Here is a 23,994-nt window from a genome sequence, read left to right as displayed (position 1 = left end):
AAAAGTCATTTGACTATTTCTTTTATAATTATCTTAAATGTATTTGATAAATCATTTTATCCATAGAGCTGTTTGTTGAGTAGATTTAAATTCATTTCAATTTCTTTCTCCCATTATTTTTATATCAAAGTACTTGCATAGTTTGATTTACTTCCAAAATCCTTTTAAATTGTCAAATCAACATTTAGATTTTGTATTGTCAAGTTTTCTCTATTTTACACTTTTCTGCTGTAGTTAATTTAAATTTTTCGATACTGTTTTTGCATTGGTCACAAATTAATTTTAATTCTTTTGTGTTTATATAAACTTTCATAAATCTAATCCATGATGGAAACTTTTATGAAGTATATTGTCAAATTGAAAGTCAAGATATATATCTTGAACTTTGGATTTGTTTTAACTTCAACTGTGGATTCACCATTCTCAGCATGTGTACAGATGGGGTGAATGGTGAATAAGCCATCCATTTTTTTATGTTCCCTATCTACTCAATGTTTGGAATTGTGAGATCCATTCATACTATCTTTTCATAGCTGCAATAGGAAAAAAAAAAAAAAAAAAAATCTCATGAAACAGCAATTGGGCTATTGAATCAATATTAATTTTTATTTTTGTACAATGGTCAAAGACTCTTGTCAATCTAAAAATGTTTTCAATTCTTTATTTGTAAGATTCCATGTGGTTAACTTGAATAATATGCTTAAAAATTGTTTACAGAAAATACATTATTTTTTACTTAAATGGTGATTTATATTAAAAACTACTCTCTCTCTCACACATACAAACAAACAAAACAACAATGTTTCTTGAAAGGGGAAAATTATTTGCTTTAAAATTCAGGTACTGAACTTAAATTTACTTGGTATGTATTATAAAAATATCATAATAGTCCTAAAGGGTATACTGTTTAATAAATTATTCAAATTTCTTTTTTTAAGCATAAGTTCTTAAACAGTTCCCATCAGATGTTAAAACAAATTAAACTAGCAATTAAATTATAAATATAATCTTATGATGTAAGCAAAATGAATGTTTTTCTTGTTTCAAAAATCCTTATTCAGTATTTAATGGCTTTTTTTTTTTACTCTTTCTTTTTAGACATCTATAGAAAGTCCTCTGATTTTCAGCATGCTGCATAGATTATTTCAATTTCAGTCTGTTGAAGAGTTAAAAGCAGTTGCTTTGGAAGTCTGTAATGTTAATGAAGATGAATTTATGGTAAGTTTTATTTGAATACTATGCACAACCAAGATGAATGAATTTTTATTTATTTCAGATTTTCATCACCAATTTAAAATTTGAACTGATCTTTATTGAAATATTAATACAACTTTATTTTATAATAAGATAGTGAGATGAAAATTTACTATTTTTATTTTGATATTTTACATGGAAGAATTTTGCTTATGTTCTGTGTTTCAGAATTCTGCTTTTGGTATGTAATATATATATATATATATATATATATATATATATATATATATATATATATATATATATATATATATATATATATATATATATAAAGTTTAAGATGATTTTTTAAATACATGTTTGCATTGATGAATTTTTAAATGGGGGGATAATTAAATCATCACAACTTGCTCTTACATAAAACTATTTAATGTAAGAAATGTTTAGGTAATATGGATTTATGTAATAATATAAGGGCAGTGATCTTCTTTAATAAAAGCAAATTATATGCATTTTAAAATATGTTATACATTTACTTTGCCAACTACAAAAAAATAAATAGCATTTATATAATGGCATGGTTGAAAGCAAATTTGTGTTACAGTTATTTAACTGAATTAAAAATCTTAGCAATGCTCTTTGATATTATGAAGAAAATTCATGAGAATTCTGTTATAAAAAGTAATTATTACATTTTATTAGCTTTCAAGAAGCAGCTTAAAATGTAAAATTTCACCAAAAAAAAGGACAATCTATTGAATAAAGGTTTTCTTAAAGACATCCTTTAATGTTTACCTTAACAAACTTATCATACAATCATGTATTTTGGGTAGCTTTTTAATTTATATACAATTGAATTTGACACAGAAACAATATTCTTATTCTATTTTTCCTCTCATTCCTTAGTCTTTCTTGGTTTATACATGCGGGATATTTGCTAGTTTTGGAAATTACAAAGGATTTGGAGATACAAAATTTATCCCAGATTTAGAGAAGGTGATTATTTATTATTATTTATATAAAATGCATTTTGAAATGATTAATAGAATTAGTGCTTATGTGCTTTCTTAAAATTTAGGAAAAATTTGAAAAAATCATAAGGGCTAGTAAATTTGCTGAATGTCAACCTCAAGATGTAGAAATTTTACTCTCAAGATGCTTGGAATCTATTTATTCTTTGCAAGATAAAGAACGTCAACTTGGTTTTCCTTATGTGGTAAGTTAATTGTAATGTAATGCAAAAAGTTGCACATTTGTTTTATGAATATTTTCATTTGATGAATAATAAGAATTTTAAATTTCAAAATTTTATTAGGTACTAAAAGAGAGCATTTTTTCATGTTTAAATTTTATGAAAATATTTATTTTGAATCGCATTTCTTGTGTGTAAGAAATGTTATTCAAAATGTTTTGCATTAAAATTATTTATTGAATAGGCAATTAAAAATGCTCAGTAAATTTGTCTTGCAAAATAAACTTATCTGAATTATAATCATTACTATTACATTTCATCTTTGTTTTAACTTTAACCCAAAATTTCTTTAGGCATCACAGTATATATCTCTTTTGTTGAATACGATCTAAATTCTGCAACTCTGTAATTATTGTCATTCTAACTTTTGATATTTCTTGAGATTTTTAAAAAATTATCATTAAAACTTTCTGTATGAAGAAATATTCTTCTCAACTTTAGTAAATTTTGGTTTTTCTTTTTCAAAAATTCTATTTGAGGGCAATTAAATTTGCACGAGAAGATACAAAACTTCTTGTTATTGAATGTTAATCCAATAACTCTATTCCAGCTGCATGATATATTAAAGTATATATCTTTTATATTAAGATGCTGATAGTGACATATATTAAAAAAATATAAAAGACATTAGTACAAGCCATTGTAGCATGGTAATGTTATAGGCTCAATTTATCATCTTATTTTACTCTTAAATTTATTCTTCATGATAACATCAATAGCATGCATGTAAAAATGTTTAATATCATTGCATCACTCATGTGTATAAATTTTCATTATATTTTCTCTTTACACAAAGCATGAGCGGTTACAGCAGCACATCATCCAGTTTGGTCTGATGGTGCCTCCTGAGTATATCTTCTTGGTCAATCAGAAAAATTTCTTTTCTCTATAGCCATGTAACTCTTTGTCTTCCTCTTTCCATCTTGTGCTTGTGACAGCAAAAAATTTTTTGTAATATCATTTGGCTGCATCATTCCAATCCACATGTAGCACCACTTTTTAATTTAGACAGAAATATGTTTGGCAGAAATTTTATTACAACAATTCAGCATTTGAAATTTTATTTGTACTTAAAAAGCAAGAATCTTTTAAAGATCATTTGATTTCTGTTCTTGTGATGTAGTAGTTTCCAAGCTCCCCTTATGATAATGAAATAAATATAAATGCACTAACTAAAACAATGACAAGTATTATCGTAAAATATTCTTATATATATTTTGAAAAAATTAACATTAAAAAGTGGCACAGAAATAAAATTGGTATCCTTGAAAAGATAATTTTAAAAATTTTTTTAAGTAATGCAAGTATATGATTTTTATATGATAATATACTTTTAAGTTACTGGGAAAAAAACATTATCATTTTGATTAATATTAAAAAATCCTTTCTTATTGAGCATTTAGGACCCAAGAATTAATTGTATGCCAAATTTTGTCTCTCTTTATCCAATAGCATGCCCTTTTGAGCATTAAAATTAATTTTTATATGTATACAGGACCATTGGCCAGCCTAATCAGCACTGTTATGCAAATGTCACATTGGCACCTTTATGCAATTGCAGTATTAGAGAAAAATAGTTTATGATAAACATTTGGAAGTTTTATTGATATATAAATAGTGTATAATTTTTTCATATTTATAGACATTTTGTACTTTGTTTTGGGTTGTAGTTAAATTATAGAAATTGCACGTTTTAGATTTTTTTCTTTTTTAGCTGATTTGTTTAAAGTAAATTTATATTTGATTTTTGTAAAATATCACTTTTAGTGGAAATAATTACAAGATTTCTTCATCTCTTTTGAGCCATAGGCAGTTTTTGATTACTGTCAATTTCGGAAATGATCTCTCTGCTATAACAACTGAAAACTTGAATTGTTAATAAAATTCATGAAGTAATAAAAATATTATGTTAGGCTAGGAGTGAATTAATTGTTAACAACAATATAGCTCATTACTAAATTCTCTCCAAAATTTTGCAAAAACTGTAATTTATGCATAAATTCTATATTATTTATGTCATTTTGATTTTTATCAGTTATTACTTATTCATATTTTTGGCATATATTGAGCTGATCTTTTGTAAAGTATGTATTGAAATCAAAAAATTCCACAAATGTTTATAAACATCTGAATGAAAAGATAAATGAGGAAACCTTTCACTTAAAAATAATATTGCAACATTCCAAAAACATTTTACTTCAAGGTTCATTTCATTTTGTGTATGCTGGTTTTTGATTTTGTAAGAAAATTGGTACAATAAAACACTGGAGTGCTTTAAAGTAAAACAGAAAAATACCTTGACTGTTTGATCTTTTTAAAAATAAACTTTTTATATTAGCCCATAATAGCCCGATTGTTTCATTTTCAATTTTATCTTCAAGGTAATGAGATATTACATTTTTGAGTTTGAGTTCTATTAATATGTATAATTATCATATCATATTTTATTATTATGGAGTCAAATCTTGCAATTGCTTTTATACATTTTAAAAAATAAACATTTCTTTCAAATAATTTGTTGTTGGAACAACAAAAGACTTAAGTTTTGTTCAGCTAAAAATGAATTGCATAAGTGATTTTTTCATAACATTATAATAATACTTAGCTTCTCTTTTTAATAAATTTTGAAATGCTGAATCAATGGTTTTATGTTTTTGTAGTTGTTCTAGGAAATCAAATCAAACATAACAATTTGTCAATCACATCTACCTTCAACATCATGTGTTTTCATGTTTATGAATGTTTTATCAAGTCAAGAAGTTTCCCTTTTAGAGAGGTAGCAAGGCAAACTTCTTATTTTAATGATCCTTAAATTATTACCATTCTCATGAAGGCTTAAATTTGGATTTTCTGAAGAGAAATATATATTTCTCCATTTGGGGTTTATTAGAGATTCAGAACCCATCCATTTTTTTCCGACTTGGTGCAGTTGTGCACTGCATAACTTTGCACACGTAGACAATGCAGGCCTTCGTATATGTCACAATTTACATAGAACATCAACCTATAATCATTATCACATTAAACTTTCATTATTTGGAACTTTAATTATACAATTGCTTCTATTTTAGGGAACTACAACTTACCTGTCTAAAAATTTTACTGAGGAGGACAATAAAATAGTAACAGACTTCTTGAAAAAGAAGGTAATATGGTTTTTAAGAAAAAGTTTTATATTAAGTCTTTTTTGATTAATTCTTTAAAATTTAGACATGCTATGTTGGTTGATGATGTTGTTAGTTTTTTATTGTTATAGTCTTACTTTGATTTAATGCTAAATAATAGTCATAGTTTTTAACAGATAAAAAAGTATGAAAAGATCCTTGTCTATTGGTTATATGATTCTTACAAATATATTACTTTCTAAATATATAATCAGAAATATTTAATGTTTCTTTTTAAAAGAATTGCATTAACTTTTTTATAAATTAAAGAATTTTTCTAATATTTTTATGGCGATTTTACTTTATACGTATATGTTATTTATGATTTTAATATAATTATTAACTGATGTAACATAATACCTATTTAAATAACAAAGCAAAATTTCAATAAAATGTATATAATTTGCATAAGGAAGAAAAGTTTATAATAAACTCATAAAAAGTTTTCTTTAATAGTTCATACTGAACTCTTAAAGAAAATTTCTATAAGAGTTCATTTTGAAATTTAGAATTAAAATTGTTTTTCTTATTATTAATTTTTAAAATTTTATGTGTCTTTTAAATTAAATTAGATTTATTTTTTTATATTTATGTTGTTTCAGTCTTCATGATTAAAATACTAATAAACATTTTCACAAATATTTATTCTGTATTTATATATTCTTACAGTTTTAAAACTTGTAGCAAAAAGAAAATATGCTCTGTTTCAGTATGCTAAATATGAAAAATTTCTTTTTTAATTTTAATCTTAAAGAAATTATATATAATTTTTTTCTATAATTATTGTATTAAGTTTTGCTATAATCTGTGCAGTTAATTTATTTAGATTTAGAACTAATGTGAGAAAGATTCCTTTTAAAAAACTGCTTAGTATGTGGATTTAGCTAAAATTAGATGTGCATCTAGCGCTACTTGGGATAAAAATATTTTCACTCGTTATTTAATAAAAAAAAAAAAACAAAAAAAAAACACTCTTTCATTCATTATTACAAAGCATCCATTTGCTTTTGTAATCGGGAATACAAAGAATATAATTTGCAGATCAAACTATCTTTTGCCTGCTATGTGGAGAGTATTGCATTCATAAAAGTAAAAATATATTTGATTATAGTTGTTGACAAAATTCTGATATGCATATAAATAAATGTATACTTTAAAAGCTTATTTAATATATTTTATGTGAAAAATACTTTTGTATGAAATAATAAGAATTTTAGATCAAATAATATATTACTTAAAATCTTGTTATGATCAGCAACTTTAATCGAAATAAGAATATCAATTAAAACAGAAGATTTTGAACAAATCCCTTAAATTTATTTTATTTTAGTTTATTAATAATTTTTAAGACATGGTATAAATTTTAAAGTAACTGTAATATTAATAAGTACAGTTAATAATTTAAAGTAACTGTAGCTATGTATTAATTGCATGTCTGTGATTAATTGCTAAAAATGACTATGTTTGCCAGGGGTCTGCAATTTCAGTCAAAAGTTTCCTAATGTCATGTAGTTTATACACAAGTGTCTAATATTTTTATTTAATAGGAATAATAACAATTTAAATAAAATCATCTTTTCCATATATGGAGATAATTTTTATTTATTGTCACAGAATATTATAATTTTAAAAAAAAATATTTTATTGTTGCTATGAGGACAGTTTGAAGAAAATTAAATGTTGAATTTTAAATGAAAGGTTAAATAAAATTCTGGATAATATTGAATTCAAAATTCTTTAATATTTGGCATATTAAAACTGAAACATAAAATTTGGATTTCTTCATTTGAATTATCATACTTCATTTCAGTGCATATAAGAATGATATGTACGGCTTTTCAGAAATCTGTCTGAAATTCTTGTATTTTGTGGAATATAATCATCTAAAGACACATTAATCATTTGTGTTATTAATCATGTTTTCTTGTTTTGAATCAATGTATTTTTCTTTTTATCATGACTATTGTTTAGAATATTGAAGTATATAATTCAAGATTGTTTAAAACTTCAGATGAAAGTGGCATGAGTTGTTATGAAATAAGGCTTGCGTCAGTTTTAAAAACAGGTAATAAATTTTATTAGTGTGGTTTTTGTTAAAAAAATAATTTTAAAGAAAAACTTTGATTTTTCTTTCGTTTCCTTATTTATATTAAATATATATTACAGATTTTAGCATTTCAATGTAATTTTTTTCACCATTCTGTATAGATTATAAAAAATAGAATATATATTTTCATTTCAGAAAATTTATTATCTTAAAATTTAATAAATTCAGATTCATCAAAAACATATTGTGCCTTTTAATTCTTTGGTTTTGTGAACTTTTCCATATATGTTTATATGAAATGATTTCCTCTCTCTTTCTCGCTCCCTTTGCTATACAATGTATACTTTAAACTAATTATAAATGTTCCACTTTAATTTTAAAATCCTCCTTTTGACCTAAAAATTAAATCCTGTTTCATTTCAAATTATATATTATAAGTAAAGGTTGCTCAAAACAGATGACAGTGAACATTAGTATTTCTGAGGGACACTATTACTGACAACACTATTGATTCAACACAACAACATTACTGATATAACCTGACATTGATACAGAAGATAACTTTAAAAAGATAGCAAAATATTTCCTTCCATGTATAATGACAATTCTACACTGGCTTCACAGCAGAATTCCAAAATACTTTGTTTATCAAGTTATAAGAAAGAGTGCATCTTATCTCTTTCAAAAAGGTCATCCATTTTTGAAGCAGAAAATGTGATGAAACTTCTGTACTTTTCGAAGGTCCTCATCCTGTCTTTTTATCTAAACAACCTTAATGTCTGCTCTGTCATTAGCTGATGAGTTTGAATGCTAGCTAGCATTTTGTCTGGGTGTTTTATTAGTATTGCAAGTACTACTGATCATTATTTAGAATCTATGCACATATTATATAAATATACTTGAAGTCATAAGTAAATATAATAACAGTGATTTTATAAGAATAGAAACTCAAAGCATAATTTTCTTTAGCAAAAATATTATGATTATCAAGTTTTAGAAGTCTTATTTTTTGAAATTTATACCATATAGCATCTTTATAAATTTGTTCATTCATTTGTTTTTAAAAATTTACAGTGCTTAGTTTTAAAATAATTTTCAAAATTCATTTTGTATATGAATTTAAATCAAATATTTTTTTAAAATTTTTTTATCACTTATTATATTGCATCCAATCAAAATATTTTTTCCTCTAAAAATATTTCATTAAAATAATTTTTTATGCAGAATTTTTAATTAATTAAAAAATTTTGATTTAATTTGACAAATTAGTTTTATTTATTGGAAACAAGTTATCAGCAACTTTAAATTTTTCATACCCCCAAAAATTTTCATTTGTATAATTCAGTTTGTAATTATTTTTGTGTGGCAACATTTTCTCCTAAATTATTATCTTTTGTAACAGCTTTTTAATTGAAATGCAAATTATTATTTTCTTTTTTGATAAAAAGTTCCAGCTTCTGTTGCTTTGTATTAAGATTGAAAAGTGTTTGCAAGTAACTTGATTCTGCTGATTGCCTGTTCTACAGCTTATCTTAATGCAGGATAGATCCAGTTCAGTCAGATTTCCTTCTATTTTTTTGAAGATATCTATGACTGATGCTGTTCTAATTAACTCACTGTAATACAAAATCATGAAGTCCATATCAAAATGACTGAACTTGATAAGAATAAACTGATCTGAATAAATTTAATTAAAGGAAATCTTATGTATTATCAATATTACTCATGTTGAGCACTTCAGAAGAGCTTTCATGTATTTTTTTGTTAGTAAATTTTTGTTTTTTATAATTTGCTACAAATACTTTATATTTAATATAGATAAGAATGTTCTCATTTTCTTGGTCCAGTTTTTATGTTAGCATTACTTATGCTCAGTTGTATTTAGCTAATTTTTTGTTAGGTAAATGAGGTGCTATGCTAATTTGCTTTGTTCAGCTTGTTTAATATATGAAATTTGGTTATTAATAACGATTTAAAACTATTTGACATCAAACTGACAAATTGATGTGGAAGAAATAAGAAAACTTGATGCTGGTGGAGGTATCCGAAAATGATAATTTTAACGTTTTTCAGCGAGAAAGAGAGTTGTGGAGATGGAGAAAAAGGCTTATTTCAAATCATTTATGATTGATTTTTCACCAGATAGGTTTATTCAACTAACATCAAGATATCAGAATAATTGTCTTTAAATTTTATGTCTACAAAGTTTTTGTCAACAATATATGACTGATTTGGAGAGCACCAATCTGATTTGCTCAAAATTTATTTTGGTGATTAATGGTAGTTTCAGATTTCCAATGTCCAGAATAAAGTTATACTGCCAGATCCTATCATTGAGTTAGATTTTTTTTATAGTTTAAATATTTTTTTCAGATTGTGTAAATGATTGTGTAAATTTTTTCTGATTGTGTATTAAACAAATCAAAATAAACCAGTTTAATAGGCTTGAAATGAGAGTCTTAAATTAAATTATTATTTCTTACACATTTTAAAAGATGCTTTCTTTATTTTATAAATTTCTTCTTGACATATCAAAATAATCAGATCATTTCTATTTTTATAAAGGTTCCTGTCCTGAATAAATTAAAAATAAAATGATTACAAATAACTCAAAATATTAAAATATTAAATATATAAATTAACAGATATTATAGTTAATATACAATATTCTATGAAATAGAATATATTTTCTTGAAAAGCAATATTTTCAGGTAATTAGCAATGAGTTGCAAAATAAATTCTGAAACAATATGTAATTGTTTTTCATAGTTTTAAGATATATTTTCTTCAAATCTCTTGTGTTCAGATGACACAAAATATTTGTTTACAATTATCCCACAGTTCTTTGGGAATACAGTCGTGTAATTATGAATTTTCCTGTAATAAAAGCTGATTAATAACTTAATTTTGAATAAAGACATTGTTTCATAAGACTTGTAGAACATGTTTAAGCACACATATAAATTATATACCTATTTTCTATCTTATATAATCATTTTAATTAAAAAAAATCTACAAAATTTTATCCCAATTGCCCGAACTTACCCGATATATTTTTGTGTTTTAGGAAGAGAGTTTTAAAACTTTGTTTCAGTGAACCACTTATTTTTTTAACTAAGCCTAATAGTTTTAATAAAATTATTTTTATACAATGGAAAGTTATTTCTTTAGAATTATGCTGTAGAGATTATGGTTATAAAAAAATTATTATTTTTCAAAACTTACCCTAGTAATTTATTTTGTAACTTTTATCCTGGCCTATCACATATCGCATTGTTTCTTAAAAGTGACACTTTTGTCAGATGAATCTCAAATAAAGTGATAAAAACTTCCAAAGTCTTCATGTTTATGGCTTGCAGACATTTTATTTTTGATTATTTGAATTTGAGAAACTTTATTAAAGACTCTGACAGAAGTACATTTAAAAAAAGAAATATTTATTAGTGTAAATCAACGAATATTATTGACTATTTTATTTGATTTACATTTTAGAAGATGCTGAAGAAAAAGAATTGCTGATATCTGAATCTGTGAATTCTCATAAATTTATTGTCACTCGTGGTGATTACAGCAAGTTACTGAAACTAGTGAATCACAACTTATTACTTGCAAAGGTAATGAATGATATCATTGAATCTTTTTTTTTAAAAAATTATTCTTACTTGTATTTATTTGTTTGTATTCTTACATTTTTACTTGTATTCATTTTTTTTTTTTTTTTTTTTTGTAGGATTATGCTGGAAATGAGAATGAAGTACAAATGATTGAAAAATATATACAAAGTTTTCGTACTGGTTCATTAGATGCTCATAAAGATGGTTCTCGATTCTGGGTAAAGGATAAAGAACCCATCATAGAAACGTAATGTATTTTAATTTAACAAAACATTTTCTTTGATAAATGATGCATTTTATTATTTAAAATTAAAACAACTTATTGCTAAAATATAAAAGGACATATATTTATTCATTTATATAATATAGTTTTACTATTCTCTTAAAATTTTGAAATATTTGAATTTGATTCTAAACTTTTGTTGGTAATTTTTGCTTTTTTACCATTAATAATAGTTTGTTTGTTCAGAAATAATTTCTGCTGAAAAAAAATGTAACAATTAATAATAATTTAATAATTAATTTTTTATTAAATGTAATAAAAAAATTTAAAATATTTAAGTGTAGAAACATTTTAAAAAAATAATTAATTTTCATTTTTTAAAAAAATTTTTGATTGTCATGCCAGCTTTTGAATTTTCTGCATGCTCATAACTGTTTTTTAATATGTTATATTAAAAAATTGTTTATAAGAATCATTTCCTTGTGGCCTGAAAAGTATGGTGCAAAATTACATACCATATGAGTTCCATGCAGGAATATATACTAAAATACTTAGTGTATTACATTATTTTGTTCCTGGAACATCTGATAAATGCAGTTATTTCTTTCAGTAGTTATAGTTTATCTTAATAATGATCTTTATGTGATGTACTTTTAAGAAATCATTAACTAATTTTTATTGAAATAATGTATATTTTAAGACATATAAATATTAAAATAAACTGGTTTAAAAGCATAACAGTTATTTTTATAAAAAGGAAAAAAGAAGGGAAGTAAAAAAAAAAAAAAAAAATATGCTGGGCAAACATCAACTAATTTCAAAGTTAATTATTTTGTATGTAAATGTGTAATATTTTGCCAAATTAATCTCAAATAAGGAAATAAAAGTATCCATAATGTGTAATTTTTCTATGTCCATTAAATAACTTTTGACACTTTATCTCCATTATTTTTTCCTTTCAGACTATTTTCATATACTTATCACATCTTTTTCTAATTATTTATTTTTTGCCTTTTATTGATTTTTAATCTTTTAGTATTAAACAATATGCTTAATGCAATTTGGTGGATGTAATTATTTTCATATTTTTAACTACTCATTTTTTTTCTTTTAGTTATATTGGATTTATTGAAACATACAAAGATCCTACAGGCATGAGGGGTGAATTTGAAGGTAATTTGATATGTTTATGTGTGTATTTCTTTTACTGGTGAATAATAGAACTGGCTAACCTCTTCCTAAAAGATAATTTTCAGAACAAAAGCAAAAATAGTGTCATAATCATATTGAATTCTAATTATATTGATGAAATACTAAATTATATGAATTATATTGATTGACAAGATGAACAAAAAAGAATAAAGTTGCAATACTGTAAAAGAGATAGATGAATCACAAATTTATATTTTTAATAGTGCTATAATATCATGTGACTAGTCTCCAATAAACAGGTTTATATATAAAATGAAGGACATACGAAAGACATTTAAAATTAGCTGGTTTTAATACCTAATAATTTGGTGAAATCATGGATATAAAATGATTTAAATGAAATTAAATATAATCAATATTTTTGGTGGAGCAACTGGTCATCAAAAGCAACTAGCTTTTCAGTACTATGCATTTTATAATTTGTTTAAAAATCTCTCTCTCTCTCTTTTGTGTGTGTATGTGTGTGTGAAGGAAAATTTTTCAGATCTTATTGAAATGTTATTTTTAAAATTTATTTAAATTTTTTTATTAAATAAAATTCAAAATAATAATTTTAGGAATTTAGTTAAGTTTATTTCTGTTAAAGGTTTTGTAGCGATGGTGAATAAGCCAATGAGTGCCAAATTTGCAGAACTTGTGAAGGCAGCTGAAGATTTACTTCCATTGTTGCCTTGGCCTAGTGCATATGAAAAAGATAAATTTTTGCAACCTGATTTTTCGTCTTTAGATCTCTTGACATTTGCTTCAAATGATGTGCCAATTGGTATTAATATACCAAATTGTAAGTTAATTATTTCAAATTAATTCCTTATATGCAGATTATTTTGAATTTACTGTATTGTTAAGAACTGCTTACCTATTATTTATATGTCTTTATGAAATGAAACATTTTCATACTAATTTATATTTAGATATTATTTTTTGTGTATGTGTTGTGTAGTTTTACTTTGTTGTATATGTAGTATAGAATAAGTACAGTTATCATCAAAAAAATTCAAAACTTGAGATTTTCATAAATCTCCATATTTTAAACCTCCCTGAGTTTGACATACACTCTTTTGGAAAATGTCGATATGTCTGTAACAAAGATAGCTCAAAAACGTGTTGAGCTAGATGCTTGAAATTTGGTTTTGCAGATTTCTATCAAATTGTGAGTAAAATCTGTTAGGAGGAAGTCTGTTTTGTCCTGATATTTGATTACAAGTTAACTTGATAATTATAAAACGAAGAAAGCTAGATAGATAAAATTCGGTACACAAATTTAATGTCTATTGTGTAGATATCTGTCAAATTATGAGCCAAATCCAACAATGGGTTGACTGTCTGTTAGTCAATACATTCAGAAGCATATAAATGCGGTAATTCAAAAATACAATGACTTAAATATATCAAATTTGGTATGGGATTTTGTGACTATAAGTGAAGTTTTGTGTCAAATTTTTTTTTCAATCAGTTGAGAAAAACTTGTCTAAAATACATATTTGATTTTTGGATACAATTAATGCATGCCAAGGATTAATTTCAAAATAACTTGCCAAGGATGATGCAATTATTTCAATAAAAATGTCAAACTCTTACCAAAAGTTCATATTTTTTAATTATTGTATGCCATTGCCAAATAAAGGCATTCTCTGCCATGACAAGTTTATTAGACAGAGTATTCGATAAAGTTTGAGGGAGACCACTTCCACTGGTTGACTCAGGTTTTTGAAAAATAAAAATAAAATAACTTCGTTTCCTAAAAGTTCATGTTCATGTAAACTCTATTTTTAACATTAAGGATTTTATTATTATCACAAGTTTTTTAATTCTTATTTGTGATGGAATTTGTTAAGTTAAGTTGTTAAATCCAGTTTTATCTGAAAAGAATATTATTTAAATAACTGGAAAACTACATAATTAATGGTATCAAAAGTCAATTTTTTTTAAACTTAGTTACTTATCTGTTTGTGATTATTTCTCCTACATTTTATGAATTTTTCTTCTGTATTATTTCGATTAAATAATGGAAATTAATTTATGATAATTTAAAAAATATCAAAGATAAATCGATGTTTAAAAATAAAAAGTGAAAAAATCATTTAGAAGAATATTTAAGTGTGCTATATATAGAGGAATTTGCAATTAATTTTGTTCTGAAAATTGCTTTTGTAGTTAATGCTAATTTCACATATACAAAGAAAGTTTTCTAAAACTCGGAATTTTTTTTATGTGCCATCATTTATAATTGCAAACCACAGTTAAAGAATATTTGGATTCGAAAAAGTAAGCGCTAAAAGAAGAAAGTGATTAATCAGTTGCAAGTTTCTCATTGTGTGAATTCATAACAATTTGAATTTGTCATGTTCTGAACTAAGTATTTTGTTTTTTTTAATCTGTATACTCTAATTTGTTATTTTTTAAAAAGCATTTTTAATATAAATAAATGAGTCAACACAAAATTTAATGCTGTTTAAGTTTGTATACTTTTATTTCATTTAATCTGTTTCATATTAAAAATATCATAAAGCAATAGGAATTATAGGTTTCTCAACTGGCTTAAATTAAAAGCCTCTTAGTTAAATAATTTGAAAATTACTTTAGCAGGTTTTATAGATATTTGGTATATAAAAAATTATGTGTTTCAGAACTACCTTACTAACAATAATATTTATAATGTTATTTACTTTCGATAATAAAATCTTTTCTTTTAAATGCAAAAATATTTTCAGATGATGAAATAAAGCAGTCTGAAGGTTTCAAAAATGTTACTTTAGGAAATGCAATTCGTGCAAGAGCTAGAAAGCCTCCCAATTATCTAAGCAAGTCAGATCAGGTAGGTTTCTGTGATTTGAGAGATATTGTGTATCTCAGCCTTTCTTACATATTGTTCTATTATTTTTCAGCATTTTTATTCTGATTTGAAAATTTTGTGAAATCTTTCAAGACTAGATGAGCTAATTTTTAATATGAGCTTACAGCTCATCTTTAAATGATCTCTTAAGAAGAATTTTAGACTTGCTTTTATTTGCAAAGTGCATTAATACATAAGACATATTTTGTTTACTTTTAAAAAGTTAAATTTATAGAAAATGTAAAGTATATAAAGTAAACACAAACAAATTATTCATTTAGGATTCAACAAGAAAGTTTATTTATCAGCCTACAAATTCTGTAATTTTCATTATCTAATTCAGTGTTTTCTTAATATAGTGTCATTTACTTGATATTGCCTTCATCTTCCTAGAATTTTAAATTGATACCTGTAAACTGTTGACATATTTAAATGCAAGAATTTGCAGAATATACTTAAAAATATTATGTGCAAAAAATGTATAATGCTTGTTTTTTATAACATTAATAAAACTTCTATTTTTGGTTCTCCACCACATTTTATCATATCTTTAACAATTATAGAATATGTAAAACTGGTTTCCTTTTATATCTGATGAAAAACTTTGTTTCAGGAATTGTATATGTTGTATCGCATTCCAGCATTGGAGTTACAAACTGGTTTGCATGAACTTTTAGGGCATGGAAGTGGAAAATTATTTCAAAAAGATAAAGATGGAAAACTAAATTTTGATAATGAGTGTGTCCTACATTTAGAAACGAACCAAAAGGTATTTATAATTTAAATAATTTTTTCTATGTTTAAGATTTTATGTGTAAATAATGTTTATTTAATTAGTAATATAATTTACCTGAGAATCACTGATAATGAGAATTAATTAACCATTACTATTGTATCAACTTTATTAATTACTGTGTTAATTAACTATAATTAAACTGTCACTATTGTATCAATAAAGTTACTTTCTGTGTTTCTCCTAAAATAAGAAACAAGCCTTGATTAACTTTTGTCCCAAAAGACCCATTAGGATTTATTTTCAAGGAATGTTTTCATTTTTAATTCATAATTTATATTTATTTATTTAAAAATATCATTGTTCCTATTACTTAGGGAAGCTATCCATCTAGTGCAATGATATTTTGAATTCTTCTTATGACATGTCTAATGGGAAGACTAACATAAGAGCAAATGCTTTTGTATAAACTTTGCAAATAACTTAAACCTTTATCGAAATAAACAATCATAAATATCTTCCAACTCTGGAAAAAGTGTTTGTTGGTCTGATCCACATTTATGATTTTTAGTATTTTCCTTGTCCACCATTTAAGTTATCTTACTTTAATTGTCATTTCTCGTCCATTCAATATCCACATTCTCTTTGTTGGAAATTATAAAATTCTCTAATCTATCGCAATATATGTCTTGTACTTGATGAAATGACACTTAGGCTTTAAACCTATTGAATTTAAACCTAAAGTACCTAATTAATCTCAGCCATGTGTTCAAGTGTAATTGCTATTTATGCTGAGTATTTAGTCATTCATGGACCCCTTCTTTGCATCCATCTAGTTGAAAGTCTTAACTAAGCTTAATTTTGGAAATAGGGCATATATTGAGAATATCGTACAAGATTTGCTTTTTTGATTGTGTCCTACTATTGAAACTTGCGAGTAATTTTGTTTTATTTAATTCATTGCTTGCTTTTAACTATTGAAACAAATTAGGGTTTAATGATTAATCATTGTTATTTTATAAATTTGATATGAATTATATATATTTTAGAAAAAAAATTGTAGTTTTGATAGTATTTTTTTAGACTTAATGTGAATAGTTTAGCCATACACTCATTTTTTTAGTGGCTTAACTTTTGAATATATGTATTTTTTTACTCTGGCAAGAATGTAAATATTATTATCATGGAATATCAGATGCATTTATTATGATAAATCTAAAAATGCCAATACTGTCATATTTATTAGAACTCTTATTTCTTTGTACCTTTCTCTTCATCTCATTCTCCACCCACCTTTCCTCCATCAGCAAATACAATCATTTGCCTGAGGTCAAATATCAGCTGCCAACTCATGAAAGTTGTGGAATTATTGACAGTTAAATATTATCAGAGTTTTATAATTTTAAAAATATACATACTATTGAGGTTTAGTGCATTTTTTATAAATTATTATTGTTTAATTATTTTCTTTGTCATTTTTTTTTTGTAAGAAGCAGAATGAAAAATGCAGCTTTTATAATTTTGGTGATTTTTAAACATAAAGGTGATTTTTCAAATCACCTTTATGTTTTGTTAAAATTAATTATGCTATCATACATGCTATAATTGTTTTTTTTTTTATAAAATTTAAATGTTGATATATGTATGGAAATTTTGTAAAAAAAAAAAAAAAAAAAATTCTTCACTTTACAATCTGTTTTATATTTATTTCACCTTTTATTCATCCTTTTAAAATATTTAAACTCTAATTTTTAAGATTACAGTGAGGTTTAGAATCAGTTTCAAAGTTAGTGTATTGTTCATTTTTAGGTAACAAGTTGGTATGAAGAAGGAGAAAATTACAATTCAGTTTTTGGTTCTGTAAGTTCACCTTATGAAGAATGCAGAGCAGAATGTGTAGGGTTATATTTAAGTACAGTTCCGGATGTATTGAGGTACTAATATTTTTCTTTAAAAATATATTTCACAATATCTATAGATTGAAAACATTAAAAAAAATAATATGTTTAAAAAATATTTTTTCACAGTCATTTTGTATTAAATATTTTTATGGAGTTATTAATGAATTCACTATTTTCAATCTAAATGTTGGCTTCTTCCATTTGTTTGTTGACAAATAGAATATTTGGGCTTGAAGGAACAGAGGCAGATGATGCAATGTATGTTAACTGGATAGATGTAGTTTTTGCTGGACTTGAAGCATTAAAAATGTATGACCCTAAAACTGGATCATGGCTTCAGGTAAGCTGATTTTAAAAAGAAAATAAAATTTTGAATGAACTGTGGAACTTTATTTTTACCTCTTCCTTTTTACATTTTTTTTTTTTTTAATTTGCTTCCATTTCAGATTTTTTCCTAATTTAAATAACTATGAAAGTATTAATACTGTATGAATGAAGTATAGAATAAATCTTGGATATAAATATGTTTAGTAGGAAAATGAAGAATAGAGATTTTGTAGAATTATATGTAGTTTGAAGTCATACAGCAAATTAAAATGAATTCCATAATTTCATTCCATAAGTTCAGTTTCACAGCTAACTTTTTACTTTCTTATTCATAATATTGAGAAGAATTTAGCTCTGGTAGATTTAATTTGCCTAAAAAATCCTATAAAATTTAGTGGAATAGGTCTTGAATCCATGATTCTTTAATTATAGATGCAGCTTTGAAAATAAATACTCTACTGTTTAAGTTATTTGGAATAAATTTACAAATAATCTTTCCCAAAAACTTTGTCATTGTATCAGTCTGTCCCTTTATAAAACAAATACATGCATTAATATGAAGATTGCTCATATTTAATAAAAATTACCTTTATTAATTCATTTTGGCATTAAGATCACTAATTTAGTTCTTGTTTTACTTCTTCATCTAGTAACCAGCCTTGTATAATATTTATTATCATGCATCCTTTAGTTGTGCTATCCATTTGTCCTAAATGGTTTTTTTTTTTTTCAAATTTAAATATTTTTTATTGAATGTTTATTTCCCATCATAAAAGACTTGGCCACTTTTGAATTGCAACATGTTACCAAGTTGCATCTAAATATCCCATCATTTTTTTGGAGAAAAAAAAAAGCGAAGTCAAATATTTGGATGGATTCATCGTACTTTGGAAAGAACTAAGGCTTTAGAGCATTTTTTGCAGAGGACCCCCCCCCCCCCCTCCTAAAAAACCCCCCACCTATTTCATGTCTCTTAAGAATTCAAATTTGCTTCATCTAACAACATTTTTCACCCTGCACAGTTAACTGAGTTTATAATGTAAGATTATTTTTCCAGCCATCAAAAATCATGATATGTTGACTAATTCTAAATGTTTTATGTTCATTTTATCAGTTGAATAAATTTTTCTTTGGTGTTCTTGCTTTTTTTTTGAGAAGCTTGTAGCATGCCATTAGTACATTAATATCAAATTATTAACCAATGAATCTCTTTAAATATTTGTGCTTTTTTAACTGTTTCTTGTTAGAATTTCATTGATTACCAAAGATGTTCTTTCCTCACAATGTTTTTTTTTTTTTTTAATGATGCCCCAGTTATTCTTTATATACGAATTTTTGTTATGTTTGATTTGTCAAAATCAATTGCAAGAACCATATTCTTTAATATGATCTGTAATTGTTACTATTTTTTAAGGCTTTCTTGGAGTCATATCCATTTTTAAATATATGAAAGCACACTTAGCTCTTCAAAGAATAAAAACTAGCATCCACTTTTTGCTGGCAAAAATTTCACAGTTGAAGCTGAAATTACTATTTCCAATTCAGGCCATTCCAATCACACTCTTATTCTCAAGTTTGAACAATTTTCAAGGCAGATGATTTAAGCCAGCTTTAGATATCAAATGGCAATCATATCACAATTTTTTAGAGGGAGGAGATATACGAGCTTATTCCAAATAATTTGCATGGCATATTAAATATTGCCATGCCATTTTTCTCTATTAATGCTTATAATTTATTGTGGCTATAAAAATCTAAAAATTACTAAGAATTCAAATATTATCTCTGAAGAGGAGAGATAAACTAAATGCTTGAAAAATGTTACACAGATTTAATTTGTTATGATTACGGAATTAAATAAATATCATTTAACTAGCACAGTTTATTTCAGTTGTTGGAAGATAGTAATTTGAAATTGCATCACATTAATTTCTTTTAATAGATATTATTTAGTAACTTTTACATTTATTTAACTGTGTAAAGAATAGAAATTTTGAAAAAAAAAAAGTTTTTAAGTCTTTAATATACATTTCTATTTTATAGATTTTTACAAAGTTGCCGTATTATTACAATTCATATCCAGTATTTATCTGTAAAAATTTATTTTTCAGGCTCATGGCCAAGCTGCTTATGTTATACTGCAAGTCCTTTTAAAATGTGAAGGGGATTTTGTGAAAGTGGAAAAAATAAAAGGTGAAGATGGTAACCCAGATCTGTTGTTTACAATGGATCGCAATAAAATTTTAAGTCATGGGAAACCATGCATTGGTGAATTTTTAAAGAAACTTCAGGTAATTATACATATGATTTATTTTTTAAGAATAGTGTCAAAAAGATATAATGCTTCAGCGCATAAAAAGATATCTGGAAAATCAAACTTTGCTCAATGTTTTTTGTTTTTTTTTTAGAAAATATTTAGATACGAATCACTTACTGATTACATATGAATATTTTTCAATCTTATCTACATATGAATTGGTCATTTAAATAATAATAAAAAAAATCATGAATGCACTTAGGTTTAACATGTTATTCGAAACAATATGCTAGCTTACTGTATTCGTTTTACAGTTTAGCTATCATTACTATTTTGTAACTTGCACTCAGTTTTATCACGGTTAAATCGGGTCCGAGATGGCTCTGTATGATATTGTCAGCATGAGAGCAGATAGAAGAAAGGCTCTAATATTTAGTTAAAAAAAAATTTTATGCATATGTATGTGTGTATTTGTAAAATCGTGTTTTTCAGGAAAAATACCTTTATATATAAACTTAAAAAGCAAAATATTAAATATAAATGCATAAGTAAAAAAACATAAAGAAAGAACCACTGCTCACATTTATTTTGTTCTGACCACTATACTGCATTCCTATACTTTGAAGTGAAAGTTGAATATTCTTATTCTAATAGTTAATTTTAAAAAATGTTTTTGTCTGTGTGTGTAAAATTGAGTTTTTTTCCCTTCAGGACAGACATTGATTTAGATAAACTTAAAAAGCAAAACCATATCTAAATATAAAATCTGATCCAAATCATTAGAGTCATTTCCAAGATACCTGAAATAAATTCATATATATATATATATATATATATATATATATATATATATATATATATATATATATATATATAAAACAAGAATTTATCATTTGGAGTTATAAGATATGACGTAGACTTGATAAATTTTTATGAATTATATTTAATAAATAAATATGAATAATTTATTTTATTATTTCTTTATTATATATATATATGTAACTATTTTTTTCCAGTTGTACAAATCCACTGCTGATGCAGCTTCAGCTAAAGGAATGTTTGATATGTATTCTGCTGTTACATCTGAAGAAGCCTATCCATTCCTTGAATATAGGGAAATTGTTTTGGCCAGAAAGAGACCGAGAAGAATTTTTGTGCAATCAAACACATTTTTGAGTGGTAAGGTCTTTTTCATTACTAAAAAACATAATAAATGTAGTTATTTTATATTAAATTCTAGAGCAACTTTCATTTAAAGTAAATTTGTTAATGATAATTGCTTTGTGCATTCTTTAAAATGCTGATTCTTATTTTGCGATAATATTTTTTAAATTAGGTGATCAGTTTTCTAAAGCAAATGTATTTGTAAATTAATAAATGATTTTATATCTAAATCTTAGAATAAGAAACTTTGTTTTTAGTTTATTATGTTATAAAAATTCAATTAGTGCATTTTAAGATCTAAAAAAAATTATCTGTAATTGGTGTAATTTTGATTTAATATACATAATAATATTTTAATATATAGAAAGACATTTCTTATAATAGCCCAACAACTTAATTTTAACAATTAGAAATAGGCATATACTTTGAATTAGAAAAATTCTTTCGATAAAGAAATGAATAAAAACTTTTTATGTTGTTTGAGTCAGTAAACATATTGTTGAAAAATATAACAAATTCTTATTCAATCCCATTAGTTATATTTAAGAAAATAGACTTTATGCACTAACATTTGAAATTTAAAAAAAAAAAAAAGGTTTGCACTGCTGTGGCTATAATTGGCTGAATTATAACAGTTTGAATTTAATTATTTTAGGTTGTTTATTCACTTTAAGGAAATGGTATCTGTTAATAGGTAAACGTACGAAGTTGCTTTTGAAATAGTTTAAAATGTTGAAATTTAAAACTTTGTAATTCAGTCAATTTGGGTTACAGAAGGATAGAATTTATTTATGTTGAAAATATTTCTGTGTCAAAATTATTTCACTAATTATTGCTAAAAGATCCAAAAGAATTTTAATATTGTTTTATTTTTTAAAAATTTAAATTTTGTGATTTTTTGTAGTAGTACTTTAAATAACATAATTTGGTTTGAGTCAAAGTATTTTATGTATACCTATCTCTAACAGTTTAGAAATTAGCTCTTGGATCTCAATTAAAGTGATACCTTGTATATATTATGTACATAACTAACTTTTTATCTTATACTGCATTTGAATCTAAATTGGTTTTGAATTTATCAAAAACCATAAATTGAGAAATACATTCTGTAGTTTTCATTAATATTAGAACTGATGATAACTGAAATTATTTTTATTTCATTATTTATTGAGCCACAATATCAGATAGATATGTTATATATGAGTTGCCATGAATGTATATAATATGTCATGATAAAAAGTTTAATACATGCTATTAAGATGGCATTCTAAATATTGTTGTTAAATTTTCTATAATGTTTTTGTCTGTTATGTGCTTTTTTAAACTATCTAAATTTTACTACATCTATTAGAAAACTGGAGAATCATGATTCTAAACATATTACTTATTTTTATTTTTCTGTTTCCAGATGGTGAAGTGACATTGAAAAATTATGAATCATCACCTAAAGGGCTGATCCAATCTTATATTGAACGTTACCAAGATGGAAGCATTCATAAAACTTTGCTAGAACTGTGGGAGAAAGACAAATGCCATTTTACATAAATGTGAATGAACAAATTTGGAAATAAAAAAAAAATGTGATATTCATATAAAAATAAATCTTTATTAAATTTTACCTCCTTTGTGGTCATCTTTTTATGTTTACTTTTTTTCACTTCTTAATACAAAATGATTTTTTCTTCTTCTATTTGTGTGATTAATTATGATAATAGCACATAGAAAGTTCTGACCAATCAAATCATTTATAAATGATATAATACACTGGTGGGTAACAACGAATGATGAGGCCATGTTTTAAAATTGCATTTATGAAGTCATGTCACATGACTAAAGAAAGAAATAGGTGAAACATGATATATCACTAGATTTATTTTTAAAAAAGAACTACAAAAAAAAGAAAGAGTTTGGAACAGATTGCCTTGTGATTGACTTGGAAGCAAAATGGGGCAAAGAATGCAGATTACTTCAAGCTGTCAATATATAAATATATACCACTTACTAAATAAATCTCAATGCCATTTTAATACCCATATCATCTACTCAGCCCGGAGGTTAAGAACAGTAACCATG

General features: G+C 24.8%; 1 protein-coding gene across 4 annotated transcripts in view; it reads left to right on the top strand.

Moving 5' to 3' along the window:
• LOC129989048 (dipeptidyl peptidase 3-like) overlaps positions 1 to 23,539 on the top strand; it is a 28,684-nt gene extending 5,145 nt beyond the window's left edge. For all 4 annotated transcript variants that reach the window (XM_056097360.1, XM_056097363.1, XM_056097362.1 and 1 more), the window contains 16 exons: positions 1,099 to 1,218; positions 2,101 to 2,190; positions 2,273 to 2,410; positions 5,518 to 5,592; positions 7,582 to 7,675; positions 11,150 to 11,271; positions 11,388 to 11,518; positions 12,609 to 12,667; positions 13,293 to 13,487; positions 15,418 to 15,521; positions 16,153 to 16,308; positions 18,082 to 18,206; positions 18,393 to 18,513; positions 20,612 to 20,791; positions 21,774 to 21,936; positions 23,330 to 23,539. In XM_056097360.1, the coding sequence (XP_055953335.1) occupies positions 1,099 to 1,218; positions 2,101 to 2,190; positions 2,273 to 2,410; positions 5,518 to 5,592; positions 7,582 to 7,675; positions 11,150 to 11,271; positions 11,388 to 11,518; positions 12,609 to 12,667; positions 13,293 to 13,487; positions 15,418 to 15,521; positions 16,153 to 16,308; positions 18,082 to 18,206; positions 18,393 to 18,513; positions 20,612 to 20,791; positions 21,774 to 21,936; positions 23,330 to 23,466 (2,010 nt within the window). In that variant the 3' untranslated portion in view covers positions 23,467 to 23,539. The remainder of the gene's footprint in view (positions 1 to 1,098; positions 1,219 to 2,100; positions 2,191 to 2,272; positions 2,411 to 5,517; positions 5,593 to 7,581; positions 7,676 to 11,149; positions 11,272 to 11,387; positions 11,519 to 12,608; positions 12,668 to 13,292; positions 13,488 to 15,417; positions 15,522 to 16,152; positions 16,309 to 18,081; positions 18,207 to 18,392; positions 18,514 to 20,611; positions 20,792 to 21,773; positions 21,937 to 23,329) is intronic.
• The last annotated feature ends 455 nt before the right edge of the window (positions 23,540 to 23,994 follow it).

Source organism: Argiope bruennichi, chromosome 10 (genome assembly GCF_947563725.1).
Source record: "Argiope bruennichi chromosome 10, qqArgBrue1.1, whole genome shotgun sequence".
Lineage (NCBI taxonomy): Eukaryota > Metazoa > Arthropoda > Arachnida > Araneae > Araneidae > Argiope > Argiope bruennichi.
The sequence above is the reverse complement of the archived record's forward strand: the minus strand, read 5'-3'. Positions and strand labels throughout refer to the sequence as shown.